The following is a 17,645-nucleotide window of genomic DNA, read 5'->3' on the forward strand; positions in this document are numbered from 1 at the left end:
TCTGCCTGTGCATGGTTTGAATGCTAGAGTAGACAACATCTCTGTAAAAAATTATCTTAATAAAGAGCCAATTCAGTTTTAGAAACATGAAGCCCTCTTATTATTCTCCAGCACCAGGTACATGAAACTAGCAGGCTTCAATACACCCCTGGACTCTGCTAGGTTGGGGGGAAAGAAATAAGTGGTGGCATCTCACACCCACTTGTAGCACCAAACTGGGCCCTGGTATTTTATTATTATTACCTGGTAGTTTTTTCTTCCTTTTATTCATCTTGACGGCTTGGTAAATCTAGATGGGGGAAAACACAAGAGTGCTCAAGATACACGAGTCTCAGTGTACGTTATTTCATACAAGCCAAAACACATTAAATATAAATGTTGAAATTTTACTATGGATTTTTAAAATTATTAGTACATAATGCCAGGAGATATTTTTTCCATCCATAGTATTTGAGTGGATATGCCAGAAGAAGGTATTTGCAGTGCTGTTGTAGCCGTCTCGAAGAAGAGCTCGGTGTCGCTCAAAAGCTTGTCTCTTTCACCAGCAGAAGTTGGTCCAAAAAAAGACATTACCTCCCCCACCTTGTCTTCTCATGCAAGACAAAGGGAAGTTATGCAGATTATTCAGGTACAGGGATAAAGATTTTGCCCACATGTTGTTACACCTATCATCAAAGTATCAGACACCTTACAAAGTTGACACTGAAATATTCAAGATCTCAATTAGAGAGGCCAAGCACCATGCACCCCTGCTGCCTGCAGTTTTACCAGTGAGCTGGGAAATCAGGATTTAACCAGCTCAGAAGGCTTGGGCAATGAGTTACTTCTTTTTGCAGCTCTTTCTATTCTAAGAGTGGGCAGCTTCCTGGTAAATCACTTTTCTGCAGGGAAAAAGAACAGGAGGACTTGTGGCACCTTAGAGACTAACCAATTTATTTGAGCATAAGCTTTCGTGAGCTACAGCTCACTTCATCGGACGCATTCAGTGGAAAATACAGTGGAGAGATTTATATACATAGAGAACATGAACCAATGGGTGTTACCATACACACTGTAACCAGAGTGATCACTTAAGGTGAGCTATTATCAGCAGGAGCGGGGTCAGGGGGGGTGGGGGGGCCTTTTGTAGTGATCATCAAGGTGGGCCATTTCCAGCAGTTGACAAGAACGTGTGAGCAACAGTGCTGTGTGTGTGTGGGGGGGGAAATAAACAAGGGGAAATAGTTTTACTTTGTGTAATGACCCATCCACTCCCAGTCTTTATTCAAGCCTAAATTAATTGTTTCCAGTCTGCAAATTAATTCCAATTCAGCAGTCTCTCTTTTTCCAAATACAGACTAACATGGCTGCTACTCTGAAACCTGTTTTCTGCAGGGAGTGATCTCCAGTGGTATGGGCCTGCTATTGAGAAAACTATGCCATTCCGATGCAATGTAGTGATGTCGCTGTGAAAGGCATATCTCCTCATCACCACATGGCATCTTGGTATGCCAACATTGTGCCAGCACTAGAGCTGGTTGAAGTTTTTTTTTGGTCCGAACAGTTTTCCATTGGAAAACGCTATTTCAACTAAACCAAATACTGTATTATTTTGGCTAAATTGTGTTTTGAAAAAAAAAAAAACTGGAAAAAGTTTTTAAAATGCGGAAACATCCTGCTTTGACATTTTCAAAAGAGAAAGTTTCGATTTTTAGTTTCGAAGCAGCTTTCAGTTTTGAAAATTTACAGTAAAAACCTCTTTAAAATAGTCAAAGATCAAACTGAAACATTTCATATGTATCAAAAGCAAGCGTTTTCAATGGACCTAAAAGGAATTGTATTTAGACTTTTGTTTTGACAGGTTTCAGAGTGGCCGCTGTGTCAGTCTGCATCCGCAGAAAGAACAGGAGGACTTGTGGCACCTTAGAGACTAACAAATTTATTCGAGCAGAAGCTTTCGGGAGCCGATGCGTCCGATGAAGTGCGCCTTTTCTTCTTGTTTTGGAAGGTTCGCCTTTCGTCTCAAGTCAGGCCACGTTTCCTCAGATCATCTAAGTTTGTCACGATCCGTTCCCTGGCCGGGGCCCGCCAGCCAGCGCGTCGTTCGCTCGCTGTGACACGGTGGCATCCTGGCGTCACCCCGCTGCACCAGCAGCTCCTGACGGTATGGCCGGAGGCGGCCCATCTCCACCGGATGAGCCGGCCCCTTGGCACCGCCGCATCCTGCCAACGCACGGTTACCCGTTGCTTGGCTGCGGCGGGTGCTACTGCGGGCAGCCCAGCCACAGCCCTGCGGCCCGTCTGTTGAGGCCGGGGGATGGGGGTGGTGGGCCTCCTCCTCCTCCTCCTCCTCCTCCCCCCCCAAGCACGATAGTCACCTCAGGAGAGAAGGGGGGTATGCGCTCCCCTCAGCGCCACTAGGGTTTTCCCGCCCTTTCGGGGTCTCTCTCACCCCCCTGCCCCGCCCTTCGCCTCAGGGCTCGCGCCGGCGTCACCTCACGCCGCCGTCGCCGCCAGAGGCTCGCGCTTGCCTTTCCCGCCCTTTCCCCAACCGGCCCTAGCTTGGCCCCGCCCCTCTCGCTTCGCCGCGGCGCTCCCCGGCTCCCTGGCCGGGCATTTAGCTCCGCCCCCGAATGGGGGCCCAGCCCAGGTTTCGTCCGCCCTCTCTCTTAGCCACGCCCCCCGGTTAAGGTTCCCAGTTCCCTCCCGACCTTTGGCTGTTAGCCCCGCCCCTCTTTAGGTCTCGCCTCCTCCACTATTACACATGCGCGCTTCAGCTCCCTCCCTGCGTTGTCTCCTGGGAAATGTAGTCCCCTCCCCTCAGCCCGTGCGCTCTGCCGCGCAGGGTCGCCCGCTAGCTCGGGTTCCGCCTTCCGCCGGGGGGGCCGTAAAGCACGTCGACGGCGCTGCCGGTTTTGCGACAATGGTGTGCCGGTGGCCGTAAAGCAAGGCGTGTTGTTGTCAGCTGCCTGGGCGAAGCAGGAAGTGAGTTGGGGGGGATAAGGAGGGAGTGGGGCCACCTCCCCCTGGGGTGTCTTCGAAGGGAGCCCTCTACTGGGGGAGACAGCGAGGCTCCTGAGGGGAGCCAGGAAGTGTGAGGGGGAGCGGGGTGCCGGGGGGAGGGGTCAGGAGGCGGGGGGGGTGCTGGGGTGGGGGAGTGGGGTGCCGGGGGGAGGGGTCAGGAGGTGGGGGGGGTGCGGGGTGCCGGGGAGAGGAGGTCAGGAGATGGGGGGGTTCTGGGGTGGGGGAGTGGGGTGCCAGGGGGAGGGGTCAGGAGGTGGGGGAGTGCTGGGGTGGGGGTGCGAGGTGCCGGGGAGAGGAGGTCAGGAGGTGGGGGGGTTCTGGGGTGGGGGAGTGGGGTGCCAGGGGGAGGGGTCAGGAAGTGGGGGGGTTCTGGGGTGGGGGAGCAGGGTGCTGGTGGTGGCAGAAGCCTTGGGGCTGGGGAGAGTAGGCTTTTGGGGGAGTGGACAATGAGCTCTGTGGGGCTTCAGGGTGTGGTTGCTGGGGATGGGAGAGCAGGAGCTGGTGGGGGGGGCATGTGGATAGTTCAGGTAGGGAGAGAGAGGGACCACTATGGGCAGGGAGAATAGTTCATTATGCCTCTCCTGGATTGAGAGGGAAGCAAGGATCTGGGAAGTGTGTGTGCTGTGTTGGGGATTTGTGGGAGAACTCCTGGAAGTTGGGAACTCTGTGGAGGAGAGGAGGGCATTGGAGTGGGTATGAGGGGGAAAGTGGGATGGAGTCAGAGGGCTGAGTAGGGAGAGGTAAAGAGGAGGGGAAGAAGAAAGCATTAGGAGGAGGAAGGAATGAGGTTTGTTAGCCAAACTGTCCTGGGGTGGAGCGGAAACACAGGGACAGTGCCTGGGTGATCCCATTGTAACCATCTAGCTCCATCTGACCCAATGCACTGATTCTTTTCAGCTCAGTCTGAGGGGGGGAAAAAGAAATGAACAAGAACAGGAGGCCGCCTCCACCACCAGGACGCAGTGGTGCTGCCAAAGCCAGACAGGTGAGTCCTGGGTTTCTTTTTTTACGTCTCCCCTGTCTATATGAGGAAACGCCTCTTCCTTCGGATCTGCTTTGAGAGTCTTGGTATAAAAAAATGTAGTTCTATTGTTGTCAGTTTCCTAAATTCCCCCAATCCCTGAGGCTGCTGCTCCCACCCCCCAATAAGTGATCCCTGAAGTAACCTTTGTGTGTATAAAGGCCCCAACCTTGCTACTCTTGACTTCAGTGGGAGCAGGTTCAGGCCTGTAGTTTGTAAAGTTTGGCTTCTGCAGGATGAAAAGTTCTATAGAGATGGAAAATTGTTGCTGTTCGTTAATAATATTGGTTCTTTCATTGTGGGTAAATTTTTGTCCTGCTGGCCTTATGGTAAAAATACTGGTTTTGCCAGTGAGAAAATTGGCCAGGTTGTAACCAAAGTGGTCTCTGCCTCCGTCCCGAGGTGAGAATCAGATTTGCTGTCATTTAGAAATCACATCAGGAGAATTGACAAACCAGAAATAATAGAAGTAAACAAATCATCATTATACCCCACCTCCACCCTAGCCCTTTGGGACAACGATGGGACCCGATGAAGAGGAGTGATTCATCTGTTCCCAACATCCCTCTGCTAATGCCCAAAATGTGGAATTAAAAGTAAACAAGGAAAATAGTAATGTGTGGAATTTAAAATAGTGTTGCGTACATTTCCTTAAAGCACAGCATTTCTTTTACCCCAGTTTCGTGATGCAGAATTCCTGATGTTAATGTTCATTTGTGTTTACATAGTGAACTAGAAATCTGAGAAATTTCTCAATCTCTGTGTACAGGCCGATGGGCAGGGTGATCTTTTGAGTTGTTTCTGGCTCTTAACTTTTATTAACCTAGATCAGAATCACATAGCAGGTTTACGTGAGTTGCAGGTCTCCTTTCTGACAGCTTCTGGCATGGTCAAACAATTGCTTTATTTTCCTAGAATGACTGGGGAGGTGAATTTAGAATTTTGCTGAAGATGTTTGAAATGAATGGTGTTAAATACTGTTTTGCAAATGTCAAAGAACCAATTTAACTTTTCAAAGCTCATTTTTCTGTCACACTGTGCCTGCCACTCACTCGTCTGTGGAGCACATGTGCCAGTCTAAGGATGGGAACTTGATTGCTCCTAAGTGACTTTCTCAGAGGAATAAAATTTGATGACTTGTCATAGATCCCAGGTTAAATTGCCACTCTGTAGGATAGATGGTCCAGCATCCTGCAGCATTTCCAGTCTATGGTGGATAAAACTGGGCATTATTCCAGGTCTCTTGTATCGGGGGATGTGGGTAATTGAGCTTCTGTAGACCTTTCTTTTGCACCCTTTTTACTGAACTTGTCTATGTGCTAAAAGATGGAATGGCTGGAAAACCTATCACTTTCAGTGGTATTGTATATGGTATTCTAGTCACTACGGTACCGAGGCACAGATGATAGTAACTAGTACTGCTGTCTGGCACTGCACCGAATTATTAATGGAAGTACTTGTCTGCAGAAAGAGCATGTTAAGAACGGCCAAATTGTCACAACATGCAAGTCGTGGACGAAATCAGAGATCTAGAGCAAGTCTATGGAGGACAAACTGTCCAGGGACATATGGTAATAGCCCTCCCTCTCTTCATATGCTGGAGGGCTTTGTGTCCAGCAGAATCCAATTAGGTGTGGATAATGTACTAAACCTCCCCCTTCGCTTGAATCCTGCTTTCAATAAAATTAATGTTTGACCAGTTAATTGGTGAGAGCTTTCAATGTCACTGGCTATAAAACCTTGATAGGCCGTAAAATTTATCTGACTGTGCTTGGAGGGCGAGGGGATTGCATGTTGCTTCCCCATTTTCAGGCCATCTGAAGGTTTAGGGTACTTGCATTAGTCTTTCTTTTAATAATCTACCAGGAGGAGGTACTGGGTTGAGTTTTGCCATCTGTCAGGGATTTTTACATAGTGGCACATGCACACAGGGTTTGTATTGCCTTGTCCTGTCTCAGGTGAAAGTCTGCCCCCTCCCTTATGCTTTATTCTCTCGCCTATCAGGGATTGGGTCAAACTCCAAGCAGAGACAGGTGCTGGGAAGCGCAAACCAACACACTCCTATAAAAGCACGTACACACCTGCAATTAAGTCTTTGCAGCAGTCTCTGTAGGAGGGAGAGAGGATTCTTCTTAACGAGCAGTATGAAAATTGAATCTTCTCTGATATTACAGTGAGGTGCACTCCACTGTACAAACAGCAAGACACACCCTAACCACATGTTAGGGGAAGCTGTCAAAAAGCCCGTGTTGTGTAATATGATTATACGCCTGTAGCTCCTTTCATATGAGGCTCTCGGAATGCTTTATGAACATACGTTAAACTTTACAATGCCTAGTAGTGTAAGTAGGTGTCCTGTTAGCTTCATGTTATCAGTGGGCAAATTGGCACACAGAGGTGAAGTGACTGCAGAAAACCAAACTTCCTTGCCCCACCGCCTTTTCCGAGGCCCCTCCATCGCTCGCTCTCCCCCACCCTCACTCATTTTCACTGGGCTGGGGCAGGGGGTTAGGGTGTGGGAGGGGGCTCAGGGCTGGGGCAGGGGATTGGGGTGCAGGAGGGGATATGGGGTGCAGCTCTGGGAGGGAGTTTGGGTGCAGGAGGGGGCTCAGGGAGTTGGGTACGGGAGTGGATGCGGGCTCTGGGAGGGAGTTTGGGTGCAGGAGGGGGCTCAGGGCTGAGGAAGAGGGTTTGGGATGCGGTGCAGGCTCCAGGTGGTGCATACCATTCTCAGAAGGCAGGATACTGTACATGGATGGACCGTTGGTGTGACCCAGTATGGCCATTCTTATGTTCTTATCCCAAAGCAGGGAGAAAAAAGTACCCCCTCCTTATCTCCTGCTCTAACCATCAGATGACACTTCTCCCTCTTTCAGTTGAGACTAGAATTCAGGAATCCTGACGCCTGGTCCGTTGATCTAAGCACTAGATACCACTGCCTCTTGTTGTCTATTAGGAAACCATTGACTTGTGGTTTGTCTTTTATCGTCTCTAGATGGGTTTGCTAGTGGATTTCTCTCCAGATGGGATGATGGACAATGATAAGGAGGAGGATGGTGAACTGGAAGCAGAATTAATAGCTATAGTTGGAGGCCGGCCAGATTCAAAAGAGAAGCCGAAAGGGAAAAGTAAGTGGTCCTCAACTCTATCCTCATTATACATCGGCTCAGCTAGGACACATCTGAATCCCAGAAGGACTTGATTAAAAGAGTTACAAACTGTTAAGTTTCTAGTGCCTTAATTTCAGAGGTACAGCAAGAGAGAAGTGGCAGAGCCTCGCAGTCCTGTGCTTAGCAACAAGACCTTTCTTCCCCGCACCCTCCCAGCACACTAGCTTGAATTCTGATGATATATGGTTATGTGAAATGAGTTGTGTATTTGTCTCCTCTTCTTTTCAGCCCCTTTGCCCATGGAAGCTATTGAGAGAATGGCCGCTCTCTGCATGAAGGACCTGGATGACGAGGAAGGGGAAGAGGAAGAAGATCTGGAAGATGAAGATGATCTGATGGTATGAAGGACTTCATACTCGGTGAAGGACTGGGAATGTTACACAAAAGGCCTTGTTATCAGGTCAATGCCTCATATGTGGGGAATGTCTAAAGTGACATGTCTAAATGAGAATTCTTGTGTAGCAACAGGTGAATAGATCCATTCATCTGCCACCTCCCTGCTCCCTCTAGGTCCTCTTGGAGAAACAGGATTTTTTTCTCCAAAAAGCTTTGTACCACAGTGTATCACTGACCAGGGATCCTTCTACTGAATTTTGCTCACAGCTGCATTGTGATCCGAACCCATTATACTGATACTCATATTAGAATCCCGCAATCTTACCTATCTGTAGATACCGGAGTAAGTGTCTTGACTCCTAGATTATTCCATTTCCTTAAAGATGGGGTGTTATACATAAGTGCCTGTCACATCCTAATAAGGAGGAGATGCTCATTAAGTGCTGGGACTTCTGCTGCAATGCCTGTCTCTTGCTAGTTGTCACCCTTAATCTGTCTCTCTGTAGTTTATAAATTACTGCTTCACTTCCCATCAGTGTGACTTACATTTTTGAGCATCTCTAGACAAAATTAAGAGACTAAATTTCTTTGTTTTGTAGGCGGAACTCAATGAAGTCCTGGGTGAAGAGAGAGAAATCAAGGATGCCACAATACCTGCTACTAAGGTGCAAAACTCCCCTTCCAACTTTGCTTCCTCTTGTGGTTATAGTACAGAAATGGCTCCTCCTTGTGCTACGTATCTGTTCCCTGTAGCTCTGCAAGTTATATATGCTTGCCCCATTGACACAAACCAGCATGTGTTTCCTGTTAGCATTGCAGAGTCTGAAGTTAGAGATGTAAATGACCTATGCGGTCAAAGTCCATCTTCCTGTTGGTTCAGGGGATGAGTGAGCTGGAGTCTCTTCCGCTTCACCCATCAATAGCAAAACTGACCGTCAGGTTCTGACAGCTGACAATATTGGATCTGGGTTTTTTCAAATACCACATTGAATTGGTGACATTGGTAGACAGTCAGGAGGCTTGTTTTGCTCCCTGTCAATTGAGCAAAGTAATTGAGTGGAGAAGATAAGGCCCACTCCAGCACTTCGCAGTGTGTGGGCAACATGCTGTGACCGCTGGGAGTCGTGTTGCCGGAGCGGGGCTCTGCAGGTGCAGCCGCTGTCCCGTGTGTCACAAATTGCAGGGTCAGGGCCTAAATTTGCACCCCCAGTAAAGTCACTCTTCAGAACCTTCATGAGCCAAGTCCCTAAGGAAAAATTGAGTAATTAGCTGTGTTTTGAAATCAGATGTATTTTAGAATTACAGCTGATAAGGTTGGAAAAACCCATAAACCTCTGAGTCTAGGTCATTGCGACTAGCAGAAAGGGCCTTGTGCTATTGCCATTAATTTCTCACTTTCGTTGGAGATTGTGTCATAAGTACTGCACTTTCCTGCAGCCATACATCGGCAAACTGTTCCATTGTCTTTTTAAAGGCTTTTCTGAATATCAAAGATGAATGCATCCTTCCTCAGCTTCAGTTCTTAGTAGCCGTTGCTTGAACCCTGGTATACGCTGAGAAGAGTTCTTATTTCTTTACCAATTCCCTTTGCATATTGCATATTACATATTGTATCGTTTTTTCTATTAATATCTTTAAAAGACTCTCAACTAGTTGAGGACCAGTTCTGTTTATATTTAAAAAAAAAAAAAAAAAAAAAGGGTGTGGGGTGGAGGGAAATCTAATATGAATAGAGACATTTTTGTTGTATGTGGCCAGATTAGTTAACCCAAACTCAATAGCCTTGTGCTTTCAGACCTTCCTAAGGCACCTATTGTTTCACCAGCTGCCCACCTTCAGTCCTTAATGTCTGAACAGAGATACCCTGAGTTGTGGTCATGTTGTCCAGGAGAATTTTGCCAGCATGTAAGAACTGGAAAGTGAAACTGATCAGTCTAGTTTGACTGTCCTGAGCCGAACAAAATAGGTCTGTCATTGGAAGTGTTGATATGGCTGTCCCCCAGCAGGCCAGGGCTTTGGATTAATTAACAACACTTTTTCCTCCTCTTCCCTGGGCTCTTACAGGTGAATGAAACTCCGGCTGATTCCAGCAGCGTAGAATCTACTCTGGTGGAAAGGCTGGAAATGTACAGAATGGCCATCGCTAATGCAAAGCAAGCTGGAGACAGCGCCAAAGTGCGCAGATATGAAAGAGGCCTCAAGGTGAGCTTTAAATAATGCACCCAGAATACAGTGTGCCCAGGCTAACGTCTTGGTAACTATCTTGTCTTCCAAGACGCTCTTTAAGAATAAAACTGAAAAGATTTTTTAGAAACATAATAGAAATTGTTCGATCTTAAATTTGCAACTGAGCATGGCCAACGTTTTCAGACTTCAAAGAGTGGCACTTAAATCCATTTTTAGGCACCCACGTAAGGGGCCGGTTTTTTCAGCCTTGCTCCTAGTGCTTTTGGTGGAAGCTATGGGTCCGGAGCCCTTCTGAAAATCACTTTTATCGAGGTGCCTAAATATGGATAATCAATAGCTGATAACCTCCTCTGCGATCAGTATACTGCAGGGGATGCAGCGCTTTGATGTCTTAATATTTAGTGATATTGCTGTGTCCTCAGAGATAACATTGAGCCCAAAGGTCCCCGCATGGTCCTAATAGATCCTGTACAACTGCAGCAGTGGGCTTTCCAAGTATATGTACAATTGAGGACCTGATCACTCCTGATCATTAAAGTTCCCATAGTGCTTTTCTCAAGTCAGAGTGCCTGTCCCAGCATCCTGGCCAATTCCATCTTGGGTACTTTTATTCTGCCGCCCTAAAATTCTCCCTGCACCTTCATTGGGGTCTGGAGTCTTCACTTAGGAAACTGGATGTGCTCTGACTGTGTGCTGTTGCTAATCGCCCTGCTGCTTCCCCCCACTGAGAGCTGCATTTCTGCAATGAGATTTCTCCACAAAGGGCATGTGGTTTGTAGAGCACTTTTGGCTTCCATAGGATGAATGGCACTGTAGCAATCGAAGAGGCTGCTACCTTCTAGTCATGAAAAATGTGGGAATTAGGAACTTGCTGTCTGACTGAGGAATGGCTTTTTAGCTGATGACAGGCTGTGGGTTTCTGAGGTCTAATTAGGCTGCAGTTTCTGGGCTGGCTAAGGACTAAGGTGCTGGTATCCAGTTTTCCTGCTGTCAGGCTCTCAGCTGAAGTTCTGGCTAATTTTAAAGCACTTGTTTTCTATAGCTGTTGGCAAAACCAAGAGTGAGAGAGTTTGGAAGCTTATCGCTCATTATCTGTTGTTTGTTTCCAAGACATTAGAAAACATGCTGACCTCTGTGAGGAAGGGCAAAAAGATTGATGAGGAAGAAATCCCTCCTGCAGTTGCACTAGGAAAGGGCGGGAACTCCCAGCTGCCGTCCCCTTCTCCACTGGCTCTCTCATCTCAGAGCTCCACACCCAACGGAAGGTTCAGTTTATCCAGCCATCCCCCTCCACAGCCACCCACTGCAGCACCTCCACAGGGACCCTCTGCAGCATCTCCCAAGCCGCCGCCTCCTGTACTTCCAAAGCCAGCCCTGGCCCTGCCCATCAGATCTCCAGAGACACCAGAGGAAAAACCTGTCCCTTTGGCACTATCGGGTAAGCATGGGGGACCTTTTCATTCTCTCTCATCGCAGAAGATTGAGCTTATAAATACCTACTGATCTATGACCATGATGTTCCCCTGATCTTGCACTGGATGATTCTGAAACACAAAGCACAGTGACTCTTTTCTCTGTCTCTCTACAGGTTCTGAAAACTTCAGCACCCAGGCACTCCTACAGGACAGGCAGCGGGAGTACAAGCTAGCCGCGCTGCATGCTAAACAGCAAGGCAGTGTCGAGATGGCTAGTAAATACTACCGCATTGCTAAGGTAGGTGCCTGCCAGCCAAAGCGCTGTTCTGTTAGACTGGCAGGGGCTTTGGTTTGGCCCTAGAAGTGACACTTTCAGTGGGTGCAATTAAGAAGTTGACCAGTTGGTGCTTAGAAGGCTGCTGGTAAACCACATCCACTGGTTCTGCAGCACGTTTGTGACTCTATTTCACCTTGGCTAGTCTTATTCTGGGACAGGCTTTTCCTTCAGTTCAGCTTCGTATGGAGAATTAAAATCAAGCTGTGGCCTCCCTTCTACAAAAGAAAGACCTTGAAAATTGCAGTTAATGCAGATGCAGTTGTTATCTCCATAGGTCAGCTCAGGTGTGGCTAAAGACAATACATTCCTCTGCTCCTGTCTGTCCTCCACCTTTGGAGCATCCCTCTATAACCAACACTGAACTTGCACTAGTAGTATGGTTCATTTGCTGTAGCAGGAGGCTGGGAGCCCAGAGGACTGGGTTCTGATTCTGGGGGAGAATGTGGCCTAGTAGTTAGAGCAGAACGCTGGCAGCCAAGACTACTGTGTTCTAATTTCAGTTCACTGTGAAACCTTGGGCAAATTGCTCTCGTTTTCTCAGTTGTAATTTGGAGATAAATCCCACTTTACATGGGATATATGAGGTTGGTTTGAGTGGTTTTGAGTAAAATGTTTTAAGATCTTTGAAGAAAGCATTTAAAAGTACTTTTCTCCCTGGCTTGTGCCTTTCAGAGCTTTGATCCCATTCTAGAAGCCTTGGGGAAAGGTGAAACCGTGGATCTGGGCCACCTGCCCCCACCTGCAGGTGAGACTTGATACTCAGCTTTGCCACTGATTTCACTGACATGGCAATGGAGGCACTGACTGGGTGGAGGAAACAGCCTGTGCTAAAATTGCTAACACAGCAGTCATGCTCTTTCCTTGCTAAGACAGGCCTACAAAATTTTGCCAGCATACCTATACCAGTCAGAGACATGAAGAAACCCACGCCCTTGACTTACATGGCTATGCCTGCAAAACCGCCCGTTGACATGCAGCTGCTGGTACGAGTCTTTACGTTGTCGTTCAGGGAGGTGGCTTGTACCAGCAAAAGATCTCCTGATGCCAGTAAAGCTGCACTAGGGGGCTCTGCCAGTACCACTCCACTGGTACAGCTGTATCAGCAAAGCCTTTCTAGTGTAGACTAGCCCTTAGTGTCGTCCAGTGGTTGGAGAGCCCCTGGACGTTGGGACTCATGGGTTCTGTTCCCGGTTCTGTCTCTTACTCGCTGTGTGGCCTTTAGAAGGGGACTCTACCACTCTGCATCTCAATTTCTGTATTTGTAAAATGGGGCTGGGGGGAAAGGGGAGGAGTGCTTTGGGATCCTGGCTTGGAAGGTGCCAGAGAAAGACGAAATATCATTATTGCAGTGTACCATCTGGGTGATGCTCCTTGTGAGGACTGGGTTGGGTGGGCCTGGTGGGAGAAGAGTAACCTATTTACTTTCTGTCAACCTGGGTTGGTTGATTTATTTTTATTTTTCACTTTCTGCTTGTCATTTACAATCTTATTTTCACAGACCAGCTGCCCAAGGAGCTGTTGTCCCCAGGTCTACAACAACAATCTGCTGTGTCGACAACAATGCCGTTAGCAAAATCAGCAGCCCCCGCTGCAGGTATGAGCTCCAGAATTGTGCCTTGGTATCTGAGCCGCCCCAGCATGACTAGAGGTTGCTCGTTATGCCATGCAGCTGATCAACCTTGGAATTTCTTTTAGACTGAATGGGAGCTGCAAGCTGTACTGCCTGTTTGGTAGTTGCTGTGTATCTTGCCAGCCTTGCTTTTGTTCCTAAGGACAGCAAACCCCCTCTGTAGTGAAAGGAAAAACCCGCCCAGAAAGTAAGTGGGACCTGGAGGGGAGAAAGAGGCAAGCATGGGAGTATCTCTAGCTTGAGTGGCGTTCCTGTGCAAACTCCAGTTCAGCTCTTACCTGCAGAGATCACGGCAGCTACCAGAAAACATTCTAGAGCCGTGCGGAGCTCTGTGCCGCATGTGCAGATAATCAGAAGAATCGTTATGACACGGGGATGGGTGGGCACGTGAGTACTGGGGTGGGAACGTGTTTGCTCCCTGATTGGCAGGGAACATCTCTTATTTATCGTCAGCTCTCGGGGAGCAGTCGGTGTTGCCTAGTGGATAGAGCACTGGACTAGGACTTAGAAGACCTGGGTTCTAGTTCTGGCTCTCCCGTTGGGTGACCATGGGCAAGTCATGGCCCGCTTTGTGCCTCAGTTTCCCCATCTGTAAAAAGTGGATATACTGATACGACTTCATATGTAAATCACGTTGAGATCTACTGATGACAACTTGTGATAAGAGCCAGATATTCTAGGCAGCGGTTAGAAATGGGTTGGTATTGAAATGCTGAGTTGCCTCCTGTCACCACCTTAGCGAGGGCTGGGGCAGAGTTACAGATTTTTGTTAAGGAGGGAGAAGTTAGAAAAGTAAACCCAATAAGCGTGTCATCCCTTTCTTCCCACCCCTGAAACAGATATCCCTCCACCCCCGCGAGACATGCTGGAAGCCCTGCAGCAGAGGATGGAGCGGTACAAAACAGCCTCAGCTCAGGCCAAGAGCAAAGGAGATGACCGGAAGGCAAGAATGCATGAGCGCATTGTGAAGGTGAGGAAAGCATGAAAGTCCCATAACCTACAGCTCTGCGTGGATCTTGGCTCCCCTCGCTGCCGACAGATACAGTTCTGAATCAGAGCTGTACAGCAGGACAGTACTCTTTCTGGAGCAATGTTATCTGCTGCTGGCGATTCAGTTGGTGGTTGTGTCTCTCTGAGTCAGTGCTGATCCCACTTGCCGGGGGTACAGTGCCTCGGGAGGTGCCATCTTTTTGAGTGAGATTCTTTCCCACTCATAGTCATGAGAGTCTTTAGTGCTTTCCCCAAAGGTTGGGGGGTATAGTACATTTTGGGTAACTGTATACTGCCTTCCTAAATCCCCCTGCAGTTTCATTTGGATCCATGATACATCACTTCAAGTAGCATAAATGTTTCTGTGCGCTGCTAAACAGCTGCTCTGTTCCACCCCAGAGACTGCTGCATTTCAGTGATGAAACATCTTTGTGCCTATCATCTTTATTTGTAAAGTCCATCAGTTTTGCTCAGTATCTTCTTGAAGGCTGAGCATTAAAGCCTGGTGCAAATTGCCAATATCTTGACAGAGCAATGGAGTGCTTAAAAAAACAAACAAACAAACAAAAAAAAAACCTGATCTTTTAGACCTAAACAAAATACTACCATGATTGGAATCTAATCTGCCATTGATGTGCATAATTCCAATGGACGTTAGTTAGCCAGGTTTCTTCTCTCATTCCCCACTCAATGCAGTCATGGGAGGAGAAACTCCTAACTGGTGCCATGGGATAAGATTTGAACTCCTCAGTAAAAAGATTCTGAGGCTCAATATGGTTGTCTGACTCTGATTAGTTGATGGAACATCCCTCTATTGGCAGCTTGCATGTGGATTGTCTCATTGTTTCCTTGTGCTCGCCCCATCTGTCTGTACCCACCTCGCCTCTTGGCCTATACTTAAATTGTAAACTCTCTGGAGCAGGGACCACCTTTTCGTTCTGTTTGTACAGTGCCTAGCACAACGGGGTCCTTGCCCACAACTGGGGCTCATAAGTGCTACCCTAGTGTAAATAATAAGGGATACGTCTTTCTCAGAAGGGCATGCCTGTGAGGCACCATGGCCGAGGTGCTCAGTCGTGATTTCTCTTTCAGCAATACCAAGAGGCCATCCGAGCTCACAAAGCAGGGAAAGCTGTGGATTTTGCTGAGCTGCCTGTTCCACCAGGTATTTTCTGATTTTATTTTGCTACCAGAGTAGAACAGTAGAGGACACTCTTCACTCACAGTTTTTTTAAAACTTCCATATGTGTGAATTTCACTCTGGAATAGCAGCTCTGGAGACCTCTCTATTCACAACACATGCAGCATTGGCAGTAACAGGGCACATTTCTACCACTCCATCCCCACCAATGTCTCTCAGCCCTGCCCTGGAAGGACCTTTCCCCTAGGAGCAAGAGGGAATTTCAGTCTCCTTTCTGTGGTCATTGGCATTTCTTCTGAGACGCCCCCCCTCGTTCCCTGCAGTTCTGTTCTCTAGCACGGTTCACTCAGTGGGCTTGAATGGAATTAACACATGAGTAGCTAGATGTGGTATCTTCCTAACTCTTTGGGGTGCTCGGGTATGCAGCTGCTCTCTATAGTAGTTTGATCTGTTTCGATCCCCTCTTTAGACTTGCCATCTCTTTGGCAGGCTTCCCACCCATCCATGGCATGGAGGCTTCATCAGGAGACCAAAGCATCATGGGAGTCCTGGAAACTGCTATAAAACTAGCCAATCAGGAAGACCGAGAGAATGATGAGGAAGATGACAATGTGGAGGGGATGAAGAAGGTCCGGTTCTGCTAACCTGTTAGGCACAAGATGGCTCAATTAAAACCGAATCTGAGTTGTATTAACTGCATATCCGGGGTGGGACCCATTTATACAGAACCCCATTCATTTGTGCTATGAAACTTCTTTCTCTATGGAAACTGGATACAGGTCATTTGCAGGTTTAAAGTAGCATAAAAGGTGGATTCTCTGTAATTTGGTCTTTAAACCATGATTTGAGGACCAGCCACAAGTTAGGGGTCTATTACAGGATTGGGTGGGTGAGGGTCTGTGGTCTGCAATGTGTGGGAGGTCAGACCAGATGATCATGATGGACCCTTGAAGTCCTATGGGTCTGTGTTTGGATTGAATTTTATAGTGCTGGCTAATATGGGCTTTTTTCATCTCCATTTGTTTCAATTCCCATCTTACCTGAGTCCCAGAGTTCAGACTTATCGTGTTCTGTTGTAAGAAAAATAGCTTCATGTATTTTTCTGATTCTTAATTACAGCCTGGCTCCCGCCCTGAACGGTCAAAGCCAGCCGCCCTGTCCCAGCCCAAGCTGGTTCCACGTGCGTCTTCGGGAGGTACCCCTGCTTCAGCAAATCCAGCTGGGTCTGGTAAATCCACCGCGAAAGCCACCACAAAAGGTACTTTGCTTTCCAGCTCTCAGAAACGTTCCGTCTTTATCAAGGCTGATGCTGTAGGAAGCGGTCAGGCTGCGTTCAGTGCCACGCTGGGCTATGTGCTGATCTGTGGTGCTGGTACCAGTCCCTGCTACGGTTCTCTGGCTGGAATGGTTCCCTTGTCTGACTCGGTACCTATGGTGTAGTCAGGAGGCCAGGCCAGGATTTAGGGGGAGCATGCACAGTGACACTAGGCAGCACAGGCTAGGAACCAGAGAGGACTGTAGGGTCTGTATTCAGCAGCCTCGCTAAAGAATTGTTTATATATTTGGTACACCCAAGACCTGTCTCCTGTAGGAAGAGGCACTATGGTGTATCTGCCATTTCCAGCACAGATGATGTCAGGGAGTAGGATGTTGTGGCCCCCTGACTGCTGAACTGTAGGTGATCTAACTCAAACTCATTCCATTGCCCCTTGTTTCTCAGCCCATCCGAAACCATTTCCTTCCCTGCTGTTTCTGTGTCTCAGGTACATGAGACTAGAATCTCTTCCTCTCCTCCTTTCTATTGCCATCTTAGTTGTCAGTTAGCCAAGTGTTACCTTTTCCCTGCTAAGTCAGTCCCTCCCCTTCCTCTAATCTCTGTTGCCTTTCTCTGAACATCTTCTAGTTTCACTATATTTTATTGATAGTGAGGCTGCCAAGCAACAAACACTGTTTTAGGTTCGATTGCACCAGAGTCATCTGACATCTGTCCTGAGCAAATGGTGGTCTTAAATCAGTGATGTCTCGTTTGTGAGAGAGGTCCCCAAGACGATACTAATGACACACGCCTCATGTACCCAGTTTGAAATGTCAGACTGGGTCCCACGAGGTGATGGGCCCGGTATTTTGAATACACCAACATTCCCAGCTTCCCTTTCCAGCTTGGACTACCCACAGCATGAGGTCCTGACAGCCACCCCCGATGTGACTATCCTCTTTCTCCTCCTCCCGGCAGCCCAACAGCAGCTGGCTTTCCTGGAGGGCAGGAAGAAACAACTGATGCAGGCAGCACTTCGAGCCAAACAGAAGAATGACATTGAGGGAGCGAAGCTGTTCCTGCGTCAGGCCAAGGGCCTTGACCCCATGATTGAGGCGTCCCAGGGTGGGCTTCCTGTCGACATAACCAAAGTAAGGAGG

At 48.0% G+C, this 17,645-nt stretch overlaps 1 protein-coding gene across 5 annotated transcripts in view; it reads left to right on the forward strand.

Annotated features, from left to right (window-relative positions):
• Window positions 1-2,931: 2,931 nt before the first annotated feature.
• Window positions 2,932-17,645, forward strand: part of CC2D1A (coiled-coil and C2 domain containing 1A) — a 35,295-nt gene continuing 20,581 nt past the window's right edge. For 4 of the 5 annotated variants that reach the window (XR_013348459.1, XM_077838227.1, XM_077838231.1 and 1 more), the window contains exons 1-14: window positions 3,735-3,988; window positions 7,020-7,152; window positions 7,423-7,532; window positions 8,130-8,195; window positions 9,595-9,732; window positions 10,828-11,155; window positions 11,306-11,430; window positions 12,142-12,214; window positions 12,968-13,063; window positions 13,939-14,069; window positions 15,182-15,254; window positions 15,720-15,859; window positions 16,350-16,488; window positions 17,464-17,636. Coding sequence is in view for 4 of the 5 variants with exons in the window: in XM_077838227.1 (XP_077694353.1) it covers window positions 3,926-3,988; window positions 7,020-7,152; window positions 7,423-7,532; window positions 8,130-8,195; window positions 9,595-9,732; window positions 10,828-11,155; window positions 11,306-11,430; window positions 12,142-12,214; window positions 12,968-13,063; window positions 13,939-14,069; window positions 15,182-15,254; window positions 15,720-15,859; window positions 16,350-16,488; window positions 17,464-17,636 (1,788 nt within the window). In the remaining variant the exon portion in view is untranslated. Of the gene's footprint in view, window positions 2,965-3,734; window positions 3,989-7,019; window positions 7,153-7,422; window positions 7,533-8,129; window positions 8,196-9,594; window positions 9,733-10,827; window positions 11,156-11,305; window positions 11,431-12,141; window positions 12,215-12,967; window positions 13,064-13,938; window positions 14,070-15,181; window positions 15,255-15,719; window positions 15,860-16,349; window positions 16,489-17,463; window positions 17,637-17,645 lie in introns of those variants that run through there. The other variant, XM_077838228.1, reaches the window with a different exon arrangement.

This window comes from Eretmochelys imbricata, chromosome 20 (assembly GCF_965152235.1).
Source record: "Eretmochelys imbricata isolate rEreImb1 chromosome 20, rEreImb1.hap1, whole genome shotgun sequence".
Taxonomy (NCBI): domain Eukaryota; kingdom Metazoa; phylum Chordata; order Testudines; family Cheloniidae; genus Eretmochelys; species Eretmochelys imbricata.